This window comes from Paramormyrops kingsleyae, chromosome 2 (assembly GCF_048594095.1).
Source record: "Paramormyrops kingsleyae isolate MSU_618 chromosome 2, PKINGS_0.4, whole genome shotgun sequence".
Classification (NCBI taxonomy): Eukaryota; Metazoa; Chordata; class Actinopteri; order Osteoglossiformes; family Mormyridae; genus Paramormyrops; species Paramormyrops kingsleyae.
Window position 1 is genome coordinate 24,893,218 of NC_132798.1, and position 20,120 is coordinate 24,913,337.

The window sequence follows — 20,120 nt, forward strand, 5'->3', positions numbered from 1 at the left end:
TGCAAACCCTACAGACTGTTTAAATATCATTTACGGTACAGACTATTAAGGTAATTAAAGGGTTACATACATGTAAATTCGTATGCTGATTTGTCTCGAATTGAAACATCAGGCCAACCAGCTAACCAAAGTTGGAAAGCCCGCATATACTAAAACATGGATTTTTAAAATTATTATTTTAAAACATTAAACGTGTAAGTGCATTTTCCAGTTCCATCTACTCCAAAAGTCTTACGGAAATAAATGGTAGTAACGTGAATTTATTACACATTTCCATCCATTAAACTATGCACACTGCATTTGGTGCTTAGGCAACTGATCGAGCGTCAGCAGCTGGAATCAGCACAAGCCGTAGGTTTCAGCCTAGGAATCGGTGCTGGGTTATATTTAATAAGTATGCGACATGCGCCTTCCGCTTGGGTTTCTGATGTGAAGCAGCTATCCAAAGTCCTGTTAATCACATTTTCAGCGATATAAATCAAGGGACCTTATACAATGGAAGAAAACATTGTTTAATATGCTTCAAGTACATTTTTAATTCATAATAGAGTGATTGCAAAATGTGATTAGAATCGAGGTGACACAGCTCACCTCGTCATCAGCTTGAATAAAATGACACCCGACGAGGCTGCGATATCTGTCCCAATTCTTAATATGGTCGATAAGGACGCTTCAGATTTAAAAATCCGCTAAAACGTAGAAGAAAAAAAGTTTAATGACTTACATCCACTAACTGCACGTTTTTACTGTAGCGCAACTATGCTGTTCTTGTTAGTTTTATTCCAAGAATCATCCAGAAACTCTGCATCAAAGAAATGAATCTTACAGTACTATAAACTTGGGCGGTCCCTCCCTGAGTGTGAACATGCATTATCTGCCTCATATTGATGTCTGACAATTAGGTACCTGAGAAAGATTTTGCCTAAATATTAAAACAGACCATTTCAATTCTACGGGTGTATTAATACGCAAACTCTTGAAAAAAGAAAATATTCTACATTATTGGTTATAAACAGTGTGCGAAATACCCATCAATATTCGTGGGTTTCCCTATCTCCCTATTGTTGCGCAATACCTATCTTGATACACCCTTAAAATTTTGCTTTTGAGCCTTTCAGGGGGTCTCATGGGTTAATCGGGGGTATCGGACCCCCCCCGTATTTCGCACACTGGTTATAAATGAATGAAAAATATCAAATGCCATTACACAAGCTAAATACTGTGTCAATAAGTGAAAATGTCAAGCATTTTAGCTTTATGAGAATCATCCAACCAATAATTTTTAAAATAGGGCTCTCCCTCCCAGGATAAGCAGCTAAAAGATGGGTGAATTGATGGGTGGATGGATTTTACTTCTATGTTCTGTAAAAGAAGTCAGTACATCATCACCAACTATAGCATTCTTTTTTATTTTTCTGTACAAAACAGAAGAATTTATGTAACAAATTAATAATGCAACTATCATCTGGGAACATAAAAACTGAATGGGGAAAAAAAAAAACTGTACGTATGATCCTGCTGGAGCTTTTTGAAATTCTTCATCACTAGAGAATGTGCCACAGTGTTATTTCACGGACTGCAGCCGGATAAAGGTAAACACAAAGCAGGCCATGTCCGTTTCTCTCTCTGTGGGATATGTAGCTCCTAGCACTCCAGGACTCTGCCAGTCTCCTCATCTCCTAATGTTACCTCAAGCTCCTCAGAGCTAGTCCAAAACAGGCAATCTTCATTTACAGAGAAGGGTAGCTACTAACTGGATAGAGCTGGGTCCTGATCAGGAACCTGAATGCTTGGGGCATATGGTTATGCTGTCTCAGAGTCATGACTAAGCAAAGTGCTTCCTGAGGACACCAAAGCAGCTTTGAGTTCCAACATGTCAGGTAGAAGGTAGGAAGATCTGCAAGACTCCAAAGGACATGGTTGCCAGATGCGTTGAGCAAACCAACTCTCAGCATCCATGACATGTATGATAACCATAAAATATTAAAATAGAAAAGGGTTTGAAATCATTTGGTCATCAAGCTATAAAAACCTTCAAATTTATTCCAAGGTGTGCAGGAGGCGGAGCAAGAGAGAAACACCTGTTTCTGATTAATTTTGTAAATGTACATTACAAATCCTCGTTTCTTTGGGCCAAGGGCTTGGAGACGGATGATTATTGGGTATTTCTCATACTTCCACAGCCTCAGCCTCACAGTCCTCCACGTGCGTCTCCACCTGTTCCTGTGCCACCTGGACCTCCAAGTCCGACACGGGCTGCTCCCCGTTGCCTGTCACCTGCCCCACTTGGATCTCTACCTCTGTCCCATCATCCTGCTGTACCTCAGTGAGTTCTCCTTCCTCCACCTTGCACACCTGTAGTGCCTCCTCCTCATCCTGTGACAGGGGTTTCTCCTCTGGATCCTCCTCCATCACCACGGCTTCTTCCACCTGCTCCACATCCACAGGCTCCACAGTCACGTGCTCCACCCGCATGCCGTCCTCCTCCAGCAGGGCCCCGGCCTCCTCCTCAGAGGTCACCACAGCCACCACGGCGGGGCTGGGCTGTGCAATCAGCACCTCCTCTACGGAAGTGGCTCCGTGGATGTCACGCAGGTGTGTGCGCAGGTCTCGAGGCTGGGTGAACCACAGGTCACACAACGTGCAGTGGTTGGGCTTCTCCCCCGTGTGGATCACAAGATGGTCTTTAAAATGGTCCCAGCTATTGAATACGCTGCTGCACACCTGGGGAAAGCATAAAAAAGGGGAAACAGGAAAGTAGGATCAAAAAATAGTTTTACTAAAGAAACCATTTTATGCCATGTTATGATAGTTCCAGTTCTTTAGCTTCTATGCTATTAGAAAGAAGATTTCCCTTTGAGTCTCCTCCTGTCTGACTCCATCTAGCTCACACAAAACGAACACGACTCTCTTGGATGCAACACTGTACTGTTCCACATGCATTGTGAACATTTTCACAGTTTTACATTATTTATCGTATTGGGATTTTTCCTTGTAATGCTGCGGGACAAGTAATACACCCCACAGGGAATTAATGAAATTCACACATATATTATGAGGGCCAGCATGCCTTTGAGCAAGAGATTACAGGGACATTTGCGTAGTACCACCTTACCTGACATTCATAAAGCTTTTTGCGGCCTTTCTTCGCTCCACAGCCATTCTGACAGGCTGCCATGTGGCATTTGAGTGTGCTGTTCCGGGCAAATCGCTCATGGCAATCTGGACACTCAAACGGTTTCTCACCTGCAGACACGATCGAAGTAGGTGAGAATGTCAACCATCATTGACGTCCCACTGCAAGGTCTTGGGGAATATAGCAAAGTCTTATCATACTACCCCAACCACGATTCATAACAATGAATTTCATTTACCAAGGAACACAGAACCACAGATAACGTGGTTTCTCCCCTCACCTGTGTGTTTGCGCAGGTGCTCTTTGAAGTGCCCGAAGTGGTCAAACTGTTTGTCACAGTACTCGCAGACGTGCACCTTCTTCTGTGGCCGGTGGCGCCTCGACTGCTCCTCCGCCTCGAAGTGGCAGCTGTTGAGGTGCTGCTTGAGGGCACCCTCACGTGCGTAAGCCTTGGCACAGTGCCGGCAGGTGTACGGCTTGTCCGTGCCAGCCACGTGCGACCTCATGTGCTGCTTTAGGTGGTAGAAGAGCTTGAAGGAGCGCTCGCATTTGTCACACCGGAACATGTTGTCCAGTTGTGAGATCTGCACCTCCACCACCTCGATGCCCTCCAGGGCCTTAGGGGCCACAACACTCTCATCCTGCAGCACTACTTCCTCGCCTCCCTTTGTCACTACTCGGAGAGCTGGCTCCCCCTGCTGGTACTTGCTGGTGATGTCAGCTAGTAGTGCCAATGCTGAGTCATCTGAGGAACCCTCAGCACTTTGGGCATTTTTGGCTGCGTTCATCACCATCTCCTCCAGCCCAGCCTCCTCCACCTCGATAGAGCCCTCAGAGATCTCCACCTCGATCTCTACAGGCTCTGTCTCCACAGAAGGCAGTGACTCAGTGATGACGTTTGAGGTCTCTGCAATCCTTCTTTTTTTCGCCTTGCTCTTCCCCGTCAGGGTTGGGCTTGTACCAAAGGAAGCACTGCTGTTAATCCTACCAAAGAAAACCCCCCAGGTTCAGCAGATCAGACAACAGGCTGGCTAGCTGGGAACAAGGAAACTTGATGGCACACAATGACGGCAGCCAAGATTCATGTTAAAAGTCAACACGCACCTATTGTTGAGGGCTTTGATGGCCTCCTGCATCTGTAGATATTCGGCTGCTTTCCACACATCATTAACCTCCTCATGGCCGCTGACCACCAGCTTGGCGGTGTAGGTGAATTCCATCAAGTGTCGGAAAGCAGAGTTGCTGACCCCTGTTACAGCAGAGGGCAATACTCATGAGCATCCAACATTGAAAAACAATACTATGCATCTGCTATTACTATTTATTATATCTTACAAGTATCTGAGATATATATAAAATTGTATACGGTCCAGAAAACTAGATGAATAAGAGTCATACAGAAATTAGCAAATTTAATTTGGATACTTGCCCTCAATCTCCACCAGTGGTTCCAGAGTAAAATCTTGGAAAAACTTGTGGAAAAACTGACTGCAGGCAGCCAAGACAGCTTTATGAGCCCTGAACTGGTGTCCTGAAAAGGCAAAAATGTGATGGTGTATAACAGTAATTAAAGTAAAGACAAGTTCACATCTACAGCAAGCAGCATAAAGAAATCGAGTTATATCACTATGAAATGACAGAGCTAATTGGACTGACAGTGTACTGAACACTACATATCTTCGAGGTTGTTCCCAGGGCTTTCAGGCCATATGCATGACTGTATGAGTATGCAAAAAAATTATTCAACTTCGTTGGTGCCATCTGGTGCCAATTTATGGATACTGCAAACCAAATCCTGCAAACAAACATGTCTCAAACTGCAATGGTTGCTAACCCCATGGCATTCTTCAAAGCACACCATTAATACACTTAGCCCTGTAATGAGTATGCAAAGTCAATCAATTGCAGTATATTGTTCAGATTGTATAGTTGCAGGTACACACTCAACAATAATCCAGTGGCATTTAAAAATTTGAAAGAGTGTTACATAATAAGGTTATGTACCATCCACAATTAGGGTGATGTCGGTAAACTGGTCCAGTTGGCGCTGCTCATTGAGCTTGTCCAGCATGACCTTGTAGTGTGCGGGGAACTCATTCCCAAAGTCCACCTCACCGTCATCTGACATGATTCAGCCAATTGTCTGGAAATAATCCACAGAAAGAATAAAGGAATCACCACATGAAATGAACAAATGCCTCCACTTCAACTTATCTGTGATTGTGGCCTGTAGATATATGATAGGCAGAGTCATGCACTGAGGTCCAGATAGTGACTAGGACTGGAGTAGTTACTACTAGAAATATGAGGAGATGACAGGGTGAGAAAAACATTTGTGCCAAAGAAATTTTTAAAAATAACTACAATTTTTAAATAAGGGCAACATGTGCCTAAGCTAAAAAAAAATTAAGCTCTGATAAAAATGAAATGCACAGAGAAAAAGCAAAGAATAAATCTACTGACAGAACCCACCATAGTTTAGATAGATAGATAGATAGATGGACAGATGATAAATGTAAACTTAAACGTATTTGAAAAAAACATATTACCTTTATATTCTTATTCATATGAACTGCAATGGGACCAAAGCATAGTAGATAAGTCTGGCAGTCACTGTTTGACATCATGCCTAAACTGTGTGAGTTTTATCCATCTATTTTCACCACCACTATCCAATGCAGGGTCGTGGTAAGCCTGAAGCCCAATAAGGTGAAAATGATTAATTGTCCTTGTTGACACACCGCAGAACACAACAACAAAACGTGCTCTCTGCATTTAACCCATATGTGACATAGCAGTGCTGCTACTATTATTTTCCAGTGGACAGTGCATGGGGATGACACCTTAATGGCACGGTGCTGGTCGGGATTCGAACCAGAAACCTTTCAATCACGAGCACGCTTCCTTTACCGTTAGGCCAACACTGCCCAGCATTAAACCACGGTATGACACAGGGGACAACCTCTATTGGATTTCAATCAAACACACACTACGCACAACTCAGAGAGACAAAACAACTAAACCTTGACTTTTGAACATATGCAGGAAACCCAACATGGGAGAATTAATCCCACAACCTTGGAAGTGTGAGATACGTACGGAGTTACCGTAAAATTAAAATAAATCTGCCGCGGAAAACTATTTTAAACCGTCTCTACTGCGTTAAATGCACCATATCTCATTGCTTGTATACCGATACTACATTGTCATTTTTACATATGACACGAACGGCCAACCAGTCAACTACTAACGCGAACCAGAAAAGTGTGATGCACCGAACATTTGACAATGGTCCATGTACGAAGCTTCATACTATTTTGAATGAACGTTTAAAAACATCCAATCAAAAGAAAAACAAACCCACGTCAGTCAAAAACGTTAGCCAATTAAATATGTCGGAGCAGGGGCGATTCTGGGTAGGAAACGACACAGTCTCCAATCACATCGTAGATGACGGTGTCAAATATATCAAAAAGACCAATTACTGATTAGTAGGCGGTCAACGTGTAGCCGCTAGCACACTACCGATGGTTTACTGCGGAAGGCCTTATAAGAACCTCCTCAACCTTCGAATAAAGACATCAGCAAAACAATATGCAGCATAGAATTGGATAAAATGTATTTATACGGCAACTTATACTAAGTATATACAGCTGGAACCAGTTGGACGACAACTAACGCTTAAGAACTCTAAACGGGCCTGCAGGCGCTCATTCCATTTGTTGTTTGACCATCGCCATTACGTCATCAAATCGCGCATTAAAATCCACATTTTTATCGGACGTATTGATAAATAAACTAGCCTCACTTAAAAACAATTTATTTATCACGCCGTTAAACCTACCCCAAGAAGGTTCCACTGCTTTATCCAGTTATTTTCTGAGTCTATATCTCGCTCAGTTTCCCCTGTGCTGTTCTTCTGTCGTTCCCCAGAAAAGGGCGGTCGCTTTCTGAACGGGCCTCTGATTCCCAGCAGCCCATGCGAAGTCTGAAAGAGACGACGCTGATTGGTAGTGTTGCTGGGCAACTGCAGTGGAATAAACCAAAATGGCGCTATCGCCAAAGCACGCATTGCAGTACTACTCATTTACGCTGCCTGCCCAAAAAAGGTCACCGCTTGGATTTAACTAAGCAAATAGGTAAGAGCCTTCCATTTGATAAGTACTGCAATGATTAATATGTTTCATCTGGCAACAAGTTATTTAACCCTAAATGATGCAGTGAGTAGCTTCTGATTTAAATGACCAAGTCGGAAGACATATCCTGTGGTCGTGGAAAAGATGTTACGTTGTATCAGAAGGGTCAAATTATTGGCCTGCATCAAGCAAAGAAAACAACTAAGGCGATTGCTACAATTGCTAAAATTGTGTTAAGAATTGCCAAACGCATCATTAAAACCTGGAAGGATAGTGGTGAACCATCATATTCGAGGAAGAAATGTGGTTGGGAAAAAAATCTTCAATGATCGTGATCGGGGATCGCTTGAACGTTTGGTGAAATTAAATCCTAAAAAATCATCAGTAGAACTCACGGCTTTGAAAAGACAGTGAAAGTAATAATATTTCCACACGCACAATGCGAAGAGAACGTAAGGCATTGAGTTACAGATGTGTAGCCTTAAGAAACCACCTATCTGCGAGGCTTCAAAAAGGCTTCAGTTTGCCAGGGAGCATAAAGATTAGACTCTGGAGCAATGGAAAAAGGTCATGTGGTCTGATGAGTCCAGATTTACCCTGTTCCAGAGTGATGGGTGCATCAGGGTAAGAAGAGGGAGATATGAAGGGATGCACTCACCCTGCCTAGTGCCTACTGTGCAAGCCTGTGGGGGCAGTGTTATGATCTGGGGTTGCTTAAGTTTGTCAGGTCTAGGTTCAGCAAAGTTATGTGCCCGACGAATGAGGTCAGCTGACTACCTGAATATACTAAATGACCAGGTTCTTCCATCAATGGATTTTTTTCTTCCCTGATGGCACAGGCATATTCCAAGATGACAATGCCAGGATTTATTGGGCTCAAAAAGTCAGAGATTGGTTCAGGAAGCATAATACATAATTTTCACACATGGATTGGCCACCACAGAGTCCAGACCGTAACCCCATCCAGAATCTGTGGGATGTGCTGGAGAATACTTTATGCAGTGGTACCACTATCACTACAAGATCTTGGCAAAATATTAATGCAACTCAAGATGGAAATAAATGTTGTGACATTGCATAAGCTTATCGAAACGATGCCATCGCGAATGCATGCTGTAATCAGAGCTATAGGCAGTCCAACAAAATATTAATGCATAACTTTTGGCCAGGCAGTCTATTATAAACAGCCATTTAACTGTGCAGAGAATATGTTAATCTTCACAAAAGCGTCCATAGGCATTAGGTTGAAAGGAGATATATTTTCAGTTGCTATAATGTTATTTGGTGTTATTAGTGCCAGTTTATAATATAGTTTATAGTGACAATTAAAAGCATCAAAATGATTTTTTAATAATAGAATATGGATTCCTTGTTCCCCAACAGAAATGTTCATAGTTGCTTGGAAGAAAATAGTATTACACAGTAAATGCATTTAAGCATAATTGTACAGTGGAAAGCAGATCTTTAACGTTAAACTCTGATTATGAGTTTTTTAAGAAAATGAAGGGATGTCTGACAATTTCAACAAGACATTTAAATGGAAAGTGAAAAGTGCCAGGAGAAAACCGATATACCCAATTTTTTTAAAATGTCTGCCTTGTCTTCGCAAGGGGGTCTCCTAGTGTCCTCAGTAATGACTAGAGATATGTACATAATTCTACTGTGTGTGAGAAGGGTGCACCAAAACGTGTTGAAATTCACAGTGAGGCAGCAGAGGCATTTGAGGTAAAGATAGCCAAGCTGATTGCAAACTTAATTGGAATAATGATAACCAATACAGTACATAATAAACAAGTGTACATATGATAAATACTAGAAAGTTTGTAAACAAGGGTAAACTGAAGGCTGTTTGCTAATGAGGAGAGACTTTCCATTGGAAAAATATCCACTGACTCCTGCTTGAGTGTTTGCAAGATGACAAAGCTTTTCTTTCATATATGAGTTTAAGATTTAATATTTACATAATAAAATTTATTCTGGGTAAGGGGACATGCAGATCTCATCTTGAAGTCTATTGAAATCAGAATAAAAGTGTATTTGTTTCGTGGCAGACATCCATAACTTCATTATGAATATAATGAAAGGCCTTGTTTTTGCATTGTAAAGAGTGCAGGCTGCATGAATACTGGGAAGGAGAGGCAGGAATCTTGTGTCCCCTAGGAGGTACAATGAAGAGCAGTTCTGGAAAAGATATCACTTGTCAAAACAGACAGACAAAGAGATGGAATATGCCAGTCTACATTATCTTGCGATACAGTCTTTTGTGTGCTGTGGTGGGGATCTTATCAATGTCCACGGAAGCACAGTTTGCCTGTCAGTCCACAAGGTGCCCAGGACCCTTGCTATACTCCATTTCAGATGTGTCATCATGCCAACTGGGGATCAAAAGAGGTTTTTCTGCTGCAGGGCTGCCCAGTCCTCCTCCTGCAGAGCTACCCCCCTGCAGAGCGTAGTTACAGCCCTAATTAAACACACCTGATACAGATAATCAGGCCCTTCAGTTATATCTCAGTATGAGAACCAGCTTGACTTCAACATAGCTGACTCTAATACTGAGGTGATGCTGAAGTGCCTGATTACCTGTATCAGGCGTGTTAAATTAGGGCTGTACTTAAGCTCTGCAGGGTGGCAGCTCTCCAGGAGCTGGACTGGGCAGCCCTGCTCTGCTGCATTTTATAGTAAAACCAGCATATCTGGGGTGATTGGCATTTTGTGAACTACACCCATGTCTCAACTGTGTTTCATAGCACTGTGTAGGACTGGGCATTTGTCAGGTAGCACTGGTACTGTAATGGATTTCGGTAGGCTAATTGTAAAGTCACATGCATTTTATTGTCTGTTTCTTCCCGTAATGTGTGAGCATGAAGCAGTTTTGCTTATTGAATGATTTGTTATATCTGTGTCACAGGTACACCTTTCTGAATGGCCAGGTGATGTGAGACGTGGGTATGCACGGTCAAAACACTGTTGAAAGGTGGCCAGGCAGAAGACAAATGAATGTGGAAAGGTCTGTAAGTGATAACACTACAAAAAGAAATGGTCATCATCCACTGAGGATCGTCAACTACCGTTAGTTCCAGGGCAGAAAAACCACTTGTCGACCCAGCAAAGATATTTTTGCCTCCTCTTCACATGAAACTGGCACTAATGAAGATTTTGTGAAAGCAATGAACAAGGAAGGTGAAGGATTTTGTTATTTAAGACAGATGTTCCCAGGATTAACTGACACCAAGATCAAAGAGGGCATTTTTGTTGGCCCTCAGATCAAACAACTTATGAGTGACAAGCGGTTCGAAGATCTGTTAGTTGGGCCGGAAAAAATTGCCTGGAAAGCCTTTAAAGATGTTCACAATTATAGAGCCCCAAACTATATTCAACTGGTAGACAAACTTCTACATGCATATGAAGCAATGAAGTGCAACATGTCACTCGATTCATTTCCTCTACTCACACTTGGACTTCTTCCCTGCAGAACTTGGTGCTGTCAGTGATGAACACGGTGAAAGGTTTCACCAGGACATTGCTACAATGGAAAAACGTTATCAGGGCAACTGGAATCCATCAATGCTGGCTGACTACTGTTAGGCACTGCAATGTGATGCACTTGACATTGAATACAAACGAAAATCAAACACTTCTAATTATGTTGTACTTAATAGCAGATGAGAACCATAAAGGCGATTAAATACGTATATTTCTCAGAGTTCCTACGTGATGCAGCAAAACCAAAACCATATTTGTGCATACCCAACAGGTACCTGTCACAATTAGCAAAAACTTTTTAGAAAGCAAAACTTTTCAAAAAAATTGTTGTCCAGTGATACCTGTCCACCATTCACTGCACCCCCCCCCCCCCACCATATAGCCATTGTCCCCTACTTTGTCCTCACCCCCACCAATATCTATCTGTGAAAAAGGTGAACAGCCCTGAGCCTGTTGGTGCATCTTCAGCCTCCTTGAAGTACCGTGCTGATCAGCTAGCACTGCTTTTCACAGACATCTTTAGTCAATCCCTAGACCTCTTCATTGTCCCAGCCTACTCCAAAAGTTGAACAATCATATCAGTCCCCAAAAAGCCAAGATTTCAAGGCATGAACGTTAACAGACCAGTTGCCCCGACATCAGTAATCACGAAGACTCTTGAGAGACTTATGCTTGTCTACGTAAAATCCATCCCAGCCCCTTGCAGTTGGCGTAAAGGACAAACAGGTATGCAGACCATGCAGTCAACCTGGGATTCCACTTCATCTGCAGCATTTGGAGTCTCCTGGAACCTATGCCAGGATCCTGTTTCAGCTCCGTGTTCAATGTTATAATTCCATCTCCGTTGCAAGACTAAACTTTCCCAGTACCTGATGCCACATGATGTAGGATTACTGACTTCCTTAATGACAGGAAGCAGCATGTGAGGCTGGGACAGATCACCTCTCTGACCCTCAGCTCCGCAGCACCGTGGGGCTGAGCATCCTCTCCATTGTTTTTCTTGTTAGACTGTCCACTGCACAATTTTTCAGGAATCCCACTCTTTAATGCTATATTACCCTTTATTTGAGTTATTGTTTTGTTTGTGTAGTTCTCAGAGCAGTCACCTAGTCCAAATTCCTTTTGAAGAAGGAGCTTAGAGTGGAGTTCTTCTCACGTATCGATGCTACCCCTTGCTCCGATAACCTATAACACCTGTCCAAAAGCTCATATCTCATGCTGAGTTATGAATTAGCAAAAGCCTCTTTACACACACACACACACACTCTGCCACTCTGCTTCACACACAATACTCATTAAACATGAAGTACAAGAAAAAGTCACCTCTAGTGACATGTAGGTGATTTTTAAAGAAACCGGGTTACAGCTGTAAAGTACAGGGCTAGAGAACACAGTATCTAAGAGGGAGGTTATAAGGGGCACTAATAACATATAATATAATATAATATAATATATATATATATATAAAGGTGAGTGTGTATATATATTACTGTTACTGTTTTTGTTGTTTGAACAATGTATTCAGTGTTTTTGGACAGGTGGAAAGTATGACAAGTAATGGAAATCTTCATCACCATGAACATCATAAAATATCCCATAAGAAAAAGGCAGGGTCTGTGGTGACTGTTGTTGCAAGCGAATGTTTAACTGTGTCTTCAATGGTGCTGAATTATGGCCTTTTCTGGCTGAGGATACATAGTTTACTTTCAGAATCTGTCCAAATAAGCATTAACTTTCTCAAGCTGCTGAGTAATCAACACGAAGTTAAATATTCACTTGGAGTCTAATGGTATGTCTGTTCGAGGGGACAAAGTAAAGAAAACGTATTCCTTCAATACGGAGCTGTGTTAGGGCCGCCTTAAACCTACGAAGTGGAACACAACATTACACTTTAACTGATGGTCCAAAGGCAGCTGTCTTGATTTAATCTTCCACTGAGGAATGCAACATTACGTTCTAACTAAGCATCCCAAATGAAGTCACTCAGACTGGGCCAGAAGAAATTATAAAGAATCCTCCAACAATAAGCAATAAGACACTTTGAGGCAACATGAAATGCATGTTTCATGTATGTCCAGTGGTATATGGAACATCTACAGGTACAAAATGATGCTAATGAACCAGTACACATTTTCTTATTTCAGCATCAACATATGTCTATATTTAACAAATGCTATTGTCCAGTAATAGCAGTAGGGTGTTTAACCAGCCCTTTTGTTAAGATAATGATAATGAAGATGAAGATTCCATAGGAGAGAAATAGTAACTGAGAACTGCAGTGTTCCTGTCTAACTGTATCTGTATTTACGTTGCTCTTTTATCTACAGTAATGTACATTAAAAATAGTGCAAACAACAAAAAAGTCATTGAAATAGACTTGAAACCCAGTGCATTCACAATAATTAATGCAAGTTATTCTGCTTTTCAGGAGCTTGTTCCACCAATAAAGTAGAATTTAAAATGTGCACACTACGGACATTCCCAACAGCTCAAAGCTGCTGAGATAAGCAGGAAAACTTGCATGACTCCCAAACTATTTGTTGTTTTTGTAGATCGAAACCAAGGTCTTGAACTTGATTTGAGAACAATCCGCTTTTGATGAAAACAGATGAAGAGCTGCTTGTGAGCCTGGAAGGATGCAGAGCAAGCAGCTGCACAGCAGATGAGCTGGAAGGGTTAGTAGGCACAGGAAACAAGCTGCAACAGTCCAAGCATGACCGCAGCACGCTTGAGGAAGGTGTTTGCTACAGTGAAAATTCCATATAGAACTGTAAACATTTAAGCATTTCAGCTAATAATTGGCAAGCGTGTATGTGTGTATATATAAAATATACATTTTTTTCCATAGGATGGACCTTTATACAGTGATAAACATAGTTCACCATGACATTTCAGAAGGGCAAATTCTAGATAAGATATGTGTACAAGGCCCCGGTAATCTTACCGATTTATGGTATAGCTATATTGAGCATTTAACAATCCAGAAGGCCTTTATTATGCAAGAGATTAAAAAGGTCCTCATGACCTTTCTGCTAGCATTCACTTATTTCTTTATTATTCCCCTTTAATCGTGAGTTTGTTTATGTTATATTACATATTCACTCTAATATTTACATAAATGAATAGGACATATTCTAATCCGATATTTAAAATAGCCGTGTCTTTTCATACATACAAGGGTACATCCTTCATATCTTCAAACTTTAAATTATTTGGTCTGCTAACAGAACAATTTGGTTGGTTATCAGACGCAAAGCAGACTGCAGGCCATTGTTATGGTAGCCAATCGGAGACATCCCCTGAGCCGCAGAAGGGTTGCACTGTGACCATCAAGGTGCATTAACTTAAGCGAGAATGACCTGAAGATTCATGTAATAATAGGTGCCATGGGGAGTTTTAGAAGATTAAAAAATGCTTGTTAGAACATTGAACAAGGGACTGTGAGTTAATTTTTTGGTTGGATTACTCTTTAAGTATGGCTCCTCTCTTTACGATGGCCACGGACATTAGCAGACTGTAGCCCCAACTGGGATAGCTTTGTCTGTTCTGCAGGCGTTGGATTGAACTTTGTCCTACATTCTGACTTGAAAAACAAGTCAAGTATAAATAGGAGGGGCAAGCAAGGGTGGAATGTATTTCTGGGGAAGAGGCACAGCTGGACAGACAAAGACTGAGAGTGCAGTTTACCAGATTGTAAGTAATATAAGATTTGGTTTGTTTTAGAATAATTTCTGTTCAGAATTGACCGCTGTAAGCGCGTCGACTATATTAATCTACCAGTTTTTACATGCAATGCTGATTATATCTCACACATTGTTTTGTTTTACATTGTGTTGTAAGTTATGTTAAAGGTGTGTCAGAAATCTGTAGTTCCCTTCAAAATGTTTATCTGAATTATATACAGTGCCTTATTTTTTCATCATTCCTTCCTCGAGGCACAGCCTTAATGTGTGTTTAAATGCAGAAGTGAGCAGGGGTCTTGGTGTTTGCCAGAGCGGGGGTCTTGGTGTTTGCTTTGTTTGCTCTGTTGGAGCAGACAATCCAGAGCACATTTAAAAAGCCTGCAAGTTATTATGAAAGAGTGATTAGTGAGCACTTCGGTAATTTATCACAATAATAACCTCAAAATAATTTTGTTAGTTGATAAGATGTTTTTTTGTCATATCTGTTTATTATTCAAAATTCAACAAAGTTAAAGCTTATTTAAAAGATAACAGGATTGTTTTTGGTGCATTAACATTAAGAAGAACATCAGAATCAGTCATTTCCAACAAAGGTATAGATGATAGTCACCTGATTTCTGTCCCCTCATTTGTTCTTCATTCTTGCCGGACCTTGATTGGTTGCTGTGCAGTGCGGCGTGCCTGCGCTCCGTAGCCATGCGGACGGGGCTCTGCCTGGCCTTGGCTCTGTGCCTGCTCCCATGGGGAGGGGCAGAGAGCGAGGTCGAGGGGAGCCACTGCAGGCCGGCCCCGCCCTGGAAGATCGAGGACATGGAGCCGATGAGTGCCTCCATGGGGACGGTGACCGTGGTGGCACTCCTCAAGGCCAGCTGACCTTTCTGCCTGGTGCAGGCATCCAGGTATGACACGATTGTGCGCGATTGCACTGGCAGCACTGCTAGTATTCAGCCAGGGACATAACCTCCATGCCATATCATTCATACAGACAAAATAGGAACAGAGAAGCACAACATACAGCACTGGAAAAAATTAAGACACCAAAATCTGCATGTTTAATCCCGGTTCTGCTGGCAGAAGCTACGCTGAGCAGCAGGTTGCTTCCAGGCTCAAAGTTTCTAAGACAGCAGTACACAAGAACAAGGTGAAGCAGGAGACACTGGGAACGACCAGAAACCAGCCTGGTAGAGGGCAGAAGCGACTTTCTAATGACAGAGATGACTGTCAACTTATCCGGCAGTGCCTCATAAATCGGAGGATGACCTCAAATGACAAAAGAATGGGAAACATTAAATGGGGTGAAATGCACTGCTAGGACAGTTCATAACAGGCAGCTAGAAGCAGGACTGAAGGCCCATAAAACACGGAAGAAGCCCTTCATCACTGAGAAGCAGAGGATAGTCAGGCTGCAAAAAAAAACCTTATTCACAGAAGCACCTATAAATTGAAAAAAGAGTGAAACATAAGATTTTGCTGTGGTTTCTCAGTTTTTTTTCAGTGCTGTATGTAACTCAGTTATATTTTCAGTGTTCCAGTGAACCACACAGACTCCCCGGCCAAACACCGTATTTATCAGCAGCTCTCCTGCAGTGGAGGAAGCAAAGATACCGGTAACTAAAGGACATGCCACCATCTCCCCTTTTGCAGAATGGATGAGCTGCGCCTGAAGCTGACAGCACAGGGTCTGGCTAACGTCACCTTCATGGTGGTGAACAGCCAGCACAAGGCATCACGGCGGCTTCATCACCAGCTGCGGCAGGAGATGTCTGACAACATAACGCTGTACGCACAGGATCCTTGGCAGCCTGATATATGGAAGGCCCTGTCAGGTGACACAGATGACTTCCTGGTGTATGACAAGTAAGTGTAAGCCCCTCCCCCACCGTCTCCACCCACCGGTAATCAATTCAAATCTTCATGGGAGGGTCACAGCGCGGGACCACGTGCGAGTCCCTAATGCGATGCACTTTCTCCCCACACAGGTGTGGTCGTCTCACCTCTCACATCTCCACGCCGTACTCCAACCTCTCGGCGCCCCATGTGGAGAGCGCCATCCGAGGGTCATACTGCAGCAGTGCCTGTGGCAACTGCTCGTCAGAGGTAATGTCTGCCTGTCTGGAAAAAAAATAAAATAAATAATAATAAAATATATATGTAAAAAAAAGATTACCACAATACTGCACCATCGTACTGTATGTCAGTTTGCTGATGACCGTATAATGAGAAATTTGACTATCTATCTATCTATCTCTCTATTTCTCTATCTATCTATCTATCTATCTATCTATCTCTCTATTTCTCTATCTACCTGTCTATCGTGTCTGTCATCACAGGACTCAGAGCAAATAGAAGCATGTAAGAAGCCAGCGGAAACAGAAGGCGCGGACAAACTGATGGGTGACGAGACAGTGACTTTGGGACCGGAACTTGGCAGGTTTCCTTGGCGTCATTACGATCTTGGTGAAAGTAGTCAGATTCATGATCACAAGAAACATCATGTTGATGGTCATGGTCACGGTCACGGTCACGGTCATGGTCACAGCCAACATCACGACCAGACTCTTCATAGTGGTAGTCACAGTCATGGAGACCATCCTGGCCACAGGCTCCAATTAGACCAGCAGGACTTCCAAAACATTCAGTCCCAGCTGAATCAGCAGTTGTCCCTGCAGGAGGTGCTCCACCTCTCTGTTCAGCGGCAACAGCAGCCCTGAAAGAAAGAGCAGCCCAGGTGAAGAGTGCAGTACAGCTGAGAGCAGGGGGCGGAGTCACACAACTCCGCCTCTGTGACCAGCTGATGCTGACACTGACGCCAGCTGTTCGGCAGCGATGGGGCCAATGGGCCGGCCGCCCTCTGACACTGCGAGGCACAACTTCCCACCTCCTGACAGTGACGGGGGTCGCTGGGCGGCATCCAATACGTCAGGGAAACCTGACAGTGACGCATGCCCCCCGCTGCCTGACAGCAGCATCAGCCCACCTGAGCCTGACCGCAGGGCCGCAGCACCTGAGAGTGACAAGAGCAGTAAGCAGGGCCTCCGCTCTGCTGCACTGCTACACCTCAGGCTACACAAACAGCCCAGCATTCGCTGTGGACTCCTGCCTGGGACGTCCAATTTACCAACTAGTATTAGAACGGGGGTCCAAGTCAGCTCCAAGCTGCGGGGAAAGGGACAGCTGTAGTCAAAAGTATTGGCACATAATATCAGAGACAGTCAGATTAGACAGCTACATACATCCAGTCACTGACTACAGGGGGGAGTGACCCTGTCTCTTTGCCTGCAGACTTGCCCCCAGAGCGTGCGGTCAGGCCGTGTTAGTGCTCCCTGACCTTCCCTAAGCTGGCTTTGTCTTTATGACGCCAGGTGCAGAAACTATGACCTAGTGGTGCCTGTCTGATGTTAGGCAGAGCCAGTGGAAAGGTCAGGAGCACTCTGACCATCAACATCAGTGGCGTGAGAGTATCTGTGGACAAAAGTCACCCGAAGCCACACAATAGGTAGATCTCAAAGTCTTAAAGACACATTGTGAAAGTCTGCAGCATTAAGGCGAACAGAAAAAGTCAAGCGAAACAATAAACTAAGTTCTAAGAATGTGATGTGATGACTCACCTGTAAATGTGATGGTGTAAGGCTTGGCCTTTTAACTGTCTTTATCTTCATTTTCATCATATGATCTCCTGTTTCCTTTAATGTGTGAATGACATGCATTCTTAGCGTATCTGTTCACCTCTATGCACCTGCTATATATCTATCCAAAACGGCATTCATAGTATTTTAGAACACGGGTTTGGTTTTAAAAAGCCAATGTTTTTTTAGAAGTAATTCTCATTAGCTGTAGGCAAAGTACATTTACAGTTTAAACAGCTATTATACATTTAAAAGCTATGTACAACCATTTGTGAATGTAACAAAAAGGAGCCAAAAAGAATGATGCTGAAATGAAATATGGTATGAAGAAGGTGAAAAAGGAAAGATGTTTCAAACATTCTTTATACTTAATGAAGGTGTCAAGGTAAAAACAAATCCTATGTTACCAGATAATGTGTATAGAAAATGTTAGAAACAATGAATGCTCCAAAAATATCAAACGAAAATTCAATAAAGATGGTCTGTACACTTCAGATGTCCTGGTCTGTTGTTATTTTTAAAAGCATGATCTGAAGGACCAGTCAGGTCTGAGTATGTTCATTAATGACCATTATTATTCATTAATGTATTGAGTTCAACACCTCTGAGTTCCCACTAGGTTTTTGATAATATTTAGGAAGCCAATTCAAGCATCTGGTCACATGGTACCACAAACAAAATGGTGGAGAAAGTTCACTTGCATGTATGAATGTTATTCATCTGATGGAATCTATATGTATGTGTTAAAATGAACTGATCTGAAATGGCAATTGGGTGATGTTTTACTCCTTAAACATTCTAAAAGAATTTTAATTACTAATGGGAGAATGAAGTCATGTGACATACTATTAAACAGTAAGCATCTCATCAGATTTGTGTGAAATCACATTTTTGGGACATTTTCTAAAGAGTTCGAATCGTGGCAATAATGTCTGGGTCATGCATTTAATGCTTGATGTGAAGGTGTTACAACATAATTAACAAGACGGCATTTAATGAGCTGCTTTTCGCCTGAAGATCATTGCACAGATTGTGAGGTACATCACCCAGTTACTAATCGAAAAGCTGAACAGTAATCTTCAAAAAAGGAAATTCTGTGGTCGCTGAGGATGAGACTTCTTCAAAGCTATAATCAGAGGCAGAAAATGTTTTGTTTCAGATGAGAACTGTTTCATTTATTTCCTCTCTCTTTGAGTTTATCGTATTTCTAAATAAAGAATACCTGATAAATCAGTAAAATGGTGTTATCTGGGATGGACTGTTGTGTGGATGATCACAGAAAGGCTCCCTCCTTGGGTGGTTCTCTTGGTTTCCTAATCTCATCAGTCAGCCTGGTCAATCTAATTTAAGGACCATAATGTTGTTGTTCGGTTGTTTTTCCATCTCTAATTTGTAATTAATGTCTCCTTGCGTCTGTTTCTTTTAGCTCTGGGCACTTAAATGGGGTTAAAAAACATATATTTTGTTTAAAGTTAATAGGGTAAAACAGCTTATTTAATTTCCTAACACATGTGCTGGTGCTCAGTGGGTGGCGTTGACTCCTCACACCTTCCAGACTGGTGTCTTCAATCTCACGCTTCTCTGTATGTATGGAACACTTCTGTTATCCCCGTGTTTACAATAATAGATGCTCTATTGATCCCTGTGGGGAAATTGTCTTTACACCTCCCCCAACTTTGTAGAGTAAGTTGTCTGTGAAGGGCAGCCACCCGTAGCAGCACTCAGGGAGCTGGGGGTTAAGGCCTTGCTCAAGGACCCACAAATGTGCTGAGACTGGGTTTGAACCAGCAGCCTTCTGATTAGAGGCACACAGGCTTAGCCCACTGAGCCACACACTGCCCTTTATGAGTTTCCTACTGTAGTCTGACATGTTAGGTGAAATGGTGTCATGAAATGGGCAGCTTGTCTGTGTTTATGCCCTGTGATCGACTGGAATCCATTCCAGGGTATGTCGCCTCACACCTCTGGGACACCTATGCTGTGGCTCCATGTGTGTGTGGAGTTTGCATGTTCTCCCCGTGTCATTGTGGGGTTTCCTCTGCATACTCCAGTATTC

The 20,120-nt window shown here is 42.6% G+C and overlaps 2 protein-coding genes and 1 long non-coding RNA gene across 6 annotated transcripts; 2 read left to right on the forward strand and 1 right to left on the reverse strand.

Annotated features, from left to right (window-relative positions):
- Positions 1 to 1,393: 1,393 nt before the first annotated feature.
- On the reverse strand, positions 1,394 to 7,170 carry znf131 (zinc finger protein 131). Of its 4 annotated transcripts, none has more exons than XM_023802869.2 (8): positions 6,981 to 7,170; positions 5,686 to 5,708; positions 5,141 to 5,279; positions 4,566 to 4,667; positions 4,241 to 4,385; positions 3,417 to 4,120; positions 3,116 to 3,246; positions 1,394 to 2,724 (listed from the first exon to the last, which is right to left on the reverse strand). In XM_023802869.2, exons 3-8 carry the CDS (start codon positions 5,262 to 5,264, stop codon positions 2,170 to 2,172), a joined length of 1,761 nt encoding a protein of 586 aa, XP_023658637.1. In that variant the 5' UTR covers positions 5,265 to 5,279; positions 5,686 to 5,708; positions 6,981 to 7,170; the 3' UTR covers positions 1,394 to 2,169. The 4 variants fall into 4 exon arrangements, with proteins under 4 accessions (XP_023658637.1, XP_023658634.1, XP_023658635.1 ...); XM_023802866.2 differs by having other exon boundaries at positions 5,686 to 5,830; positions 6,981 to 7,169; XM_023802867.2 differs by lacking the exon at positions 6,981 to 7,170 and adding an exon at positions 6,394 to 6,964 and having other exon boundaries at positions 5,686 to 5,830.
- Positions 7,144 to 11,819, forward strand: LOC111839193 (uncharacterized). Its single transcript, XR_002837048.2, has 2 exons — positions 7,144 to 7,275; positions 10,181 to 11,819. It is a non-coding gene; the product is annotated as an uncharacterized lncRNA (long non-coding RNA).
- A 2,476-nt stretch (positions 11,820 to 14,295) lies between these two features.
- On the forward strand, positions 14,296 to 18,558 carry selenop (selenoprotein P). The gene is made up of 5 exons (XM_023802870.2): positions 14,296 to 14,448; positions 15,110 to 15,337; positions 16,083 to 16,295; positions 16,418 to 16,535; positions 16,769 to 18,558. The coding sequence occupies exons 2-5, from the start codon at positions 15,135 to 15,137 to the stop codon at positions 17,147 to 17,149; spliced, it is 915 nt and encodes a 304-aa protein (XP_023658638.2). The 5' UTR covers positions 14,296 to 14,448; positions 15,110 to 15,134; the 3' UTR covers positions 17,150 to 18,558.
- Positions 18,559 to 20,120: the final 1,562 nt, after the last annotated feature.

Bases quoted from the DNA above. Each gene is read 5' to 3' on its own strand.
- znf131 (XM_023802869.2), bottom strand. From the start codon at position 5,264: ATGTCAGATGACGGTGAGGTGGACTTTGGGAATGAGTTCCCCGCACAC. The intron at 4,121-4,240 runs GTGCGTGTTGAC...TTTCTTTGGTAG, and splicing joins ATCAAAGCCCTCAACAATAG to GATTAACAGCAGTGCTTCCT. The intron at 2,725-3,115 runs GTAAGGTGGTAC...TGCTTTCCCCAG, and splicing joins AAAAGCTTTATGAATGTCAG to GTGTGCAGCAGCGTATTCAA.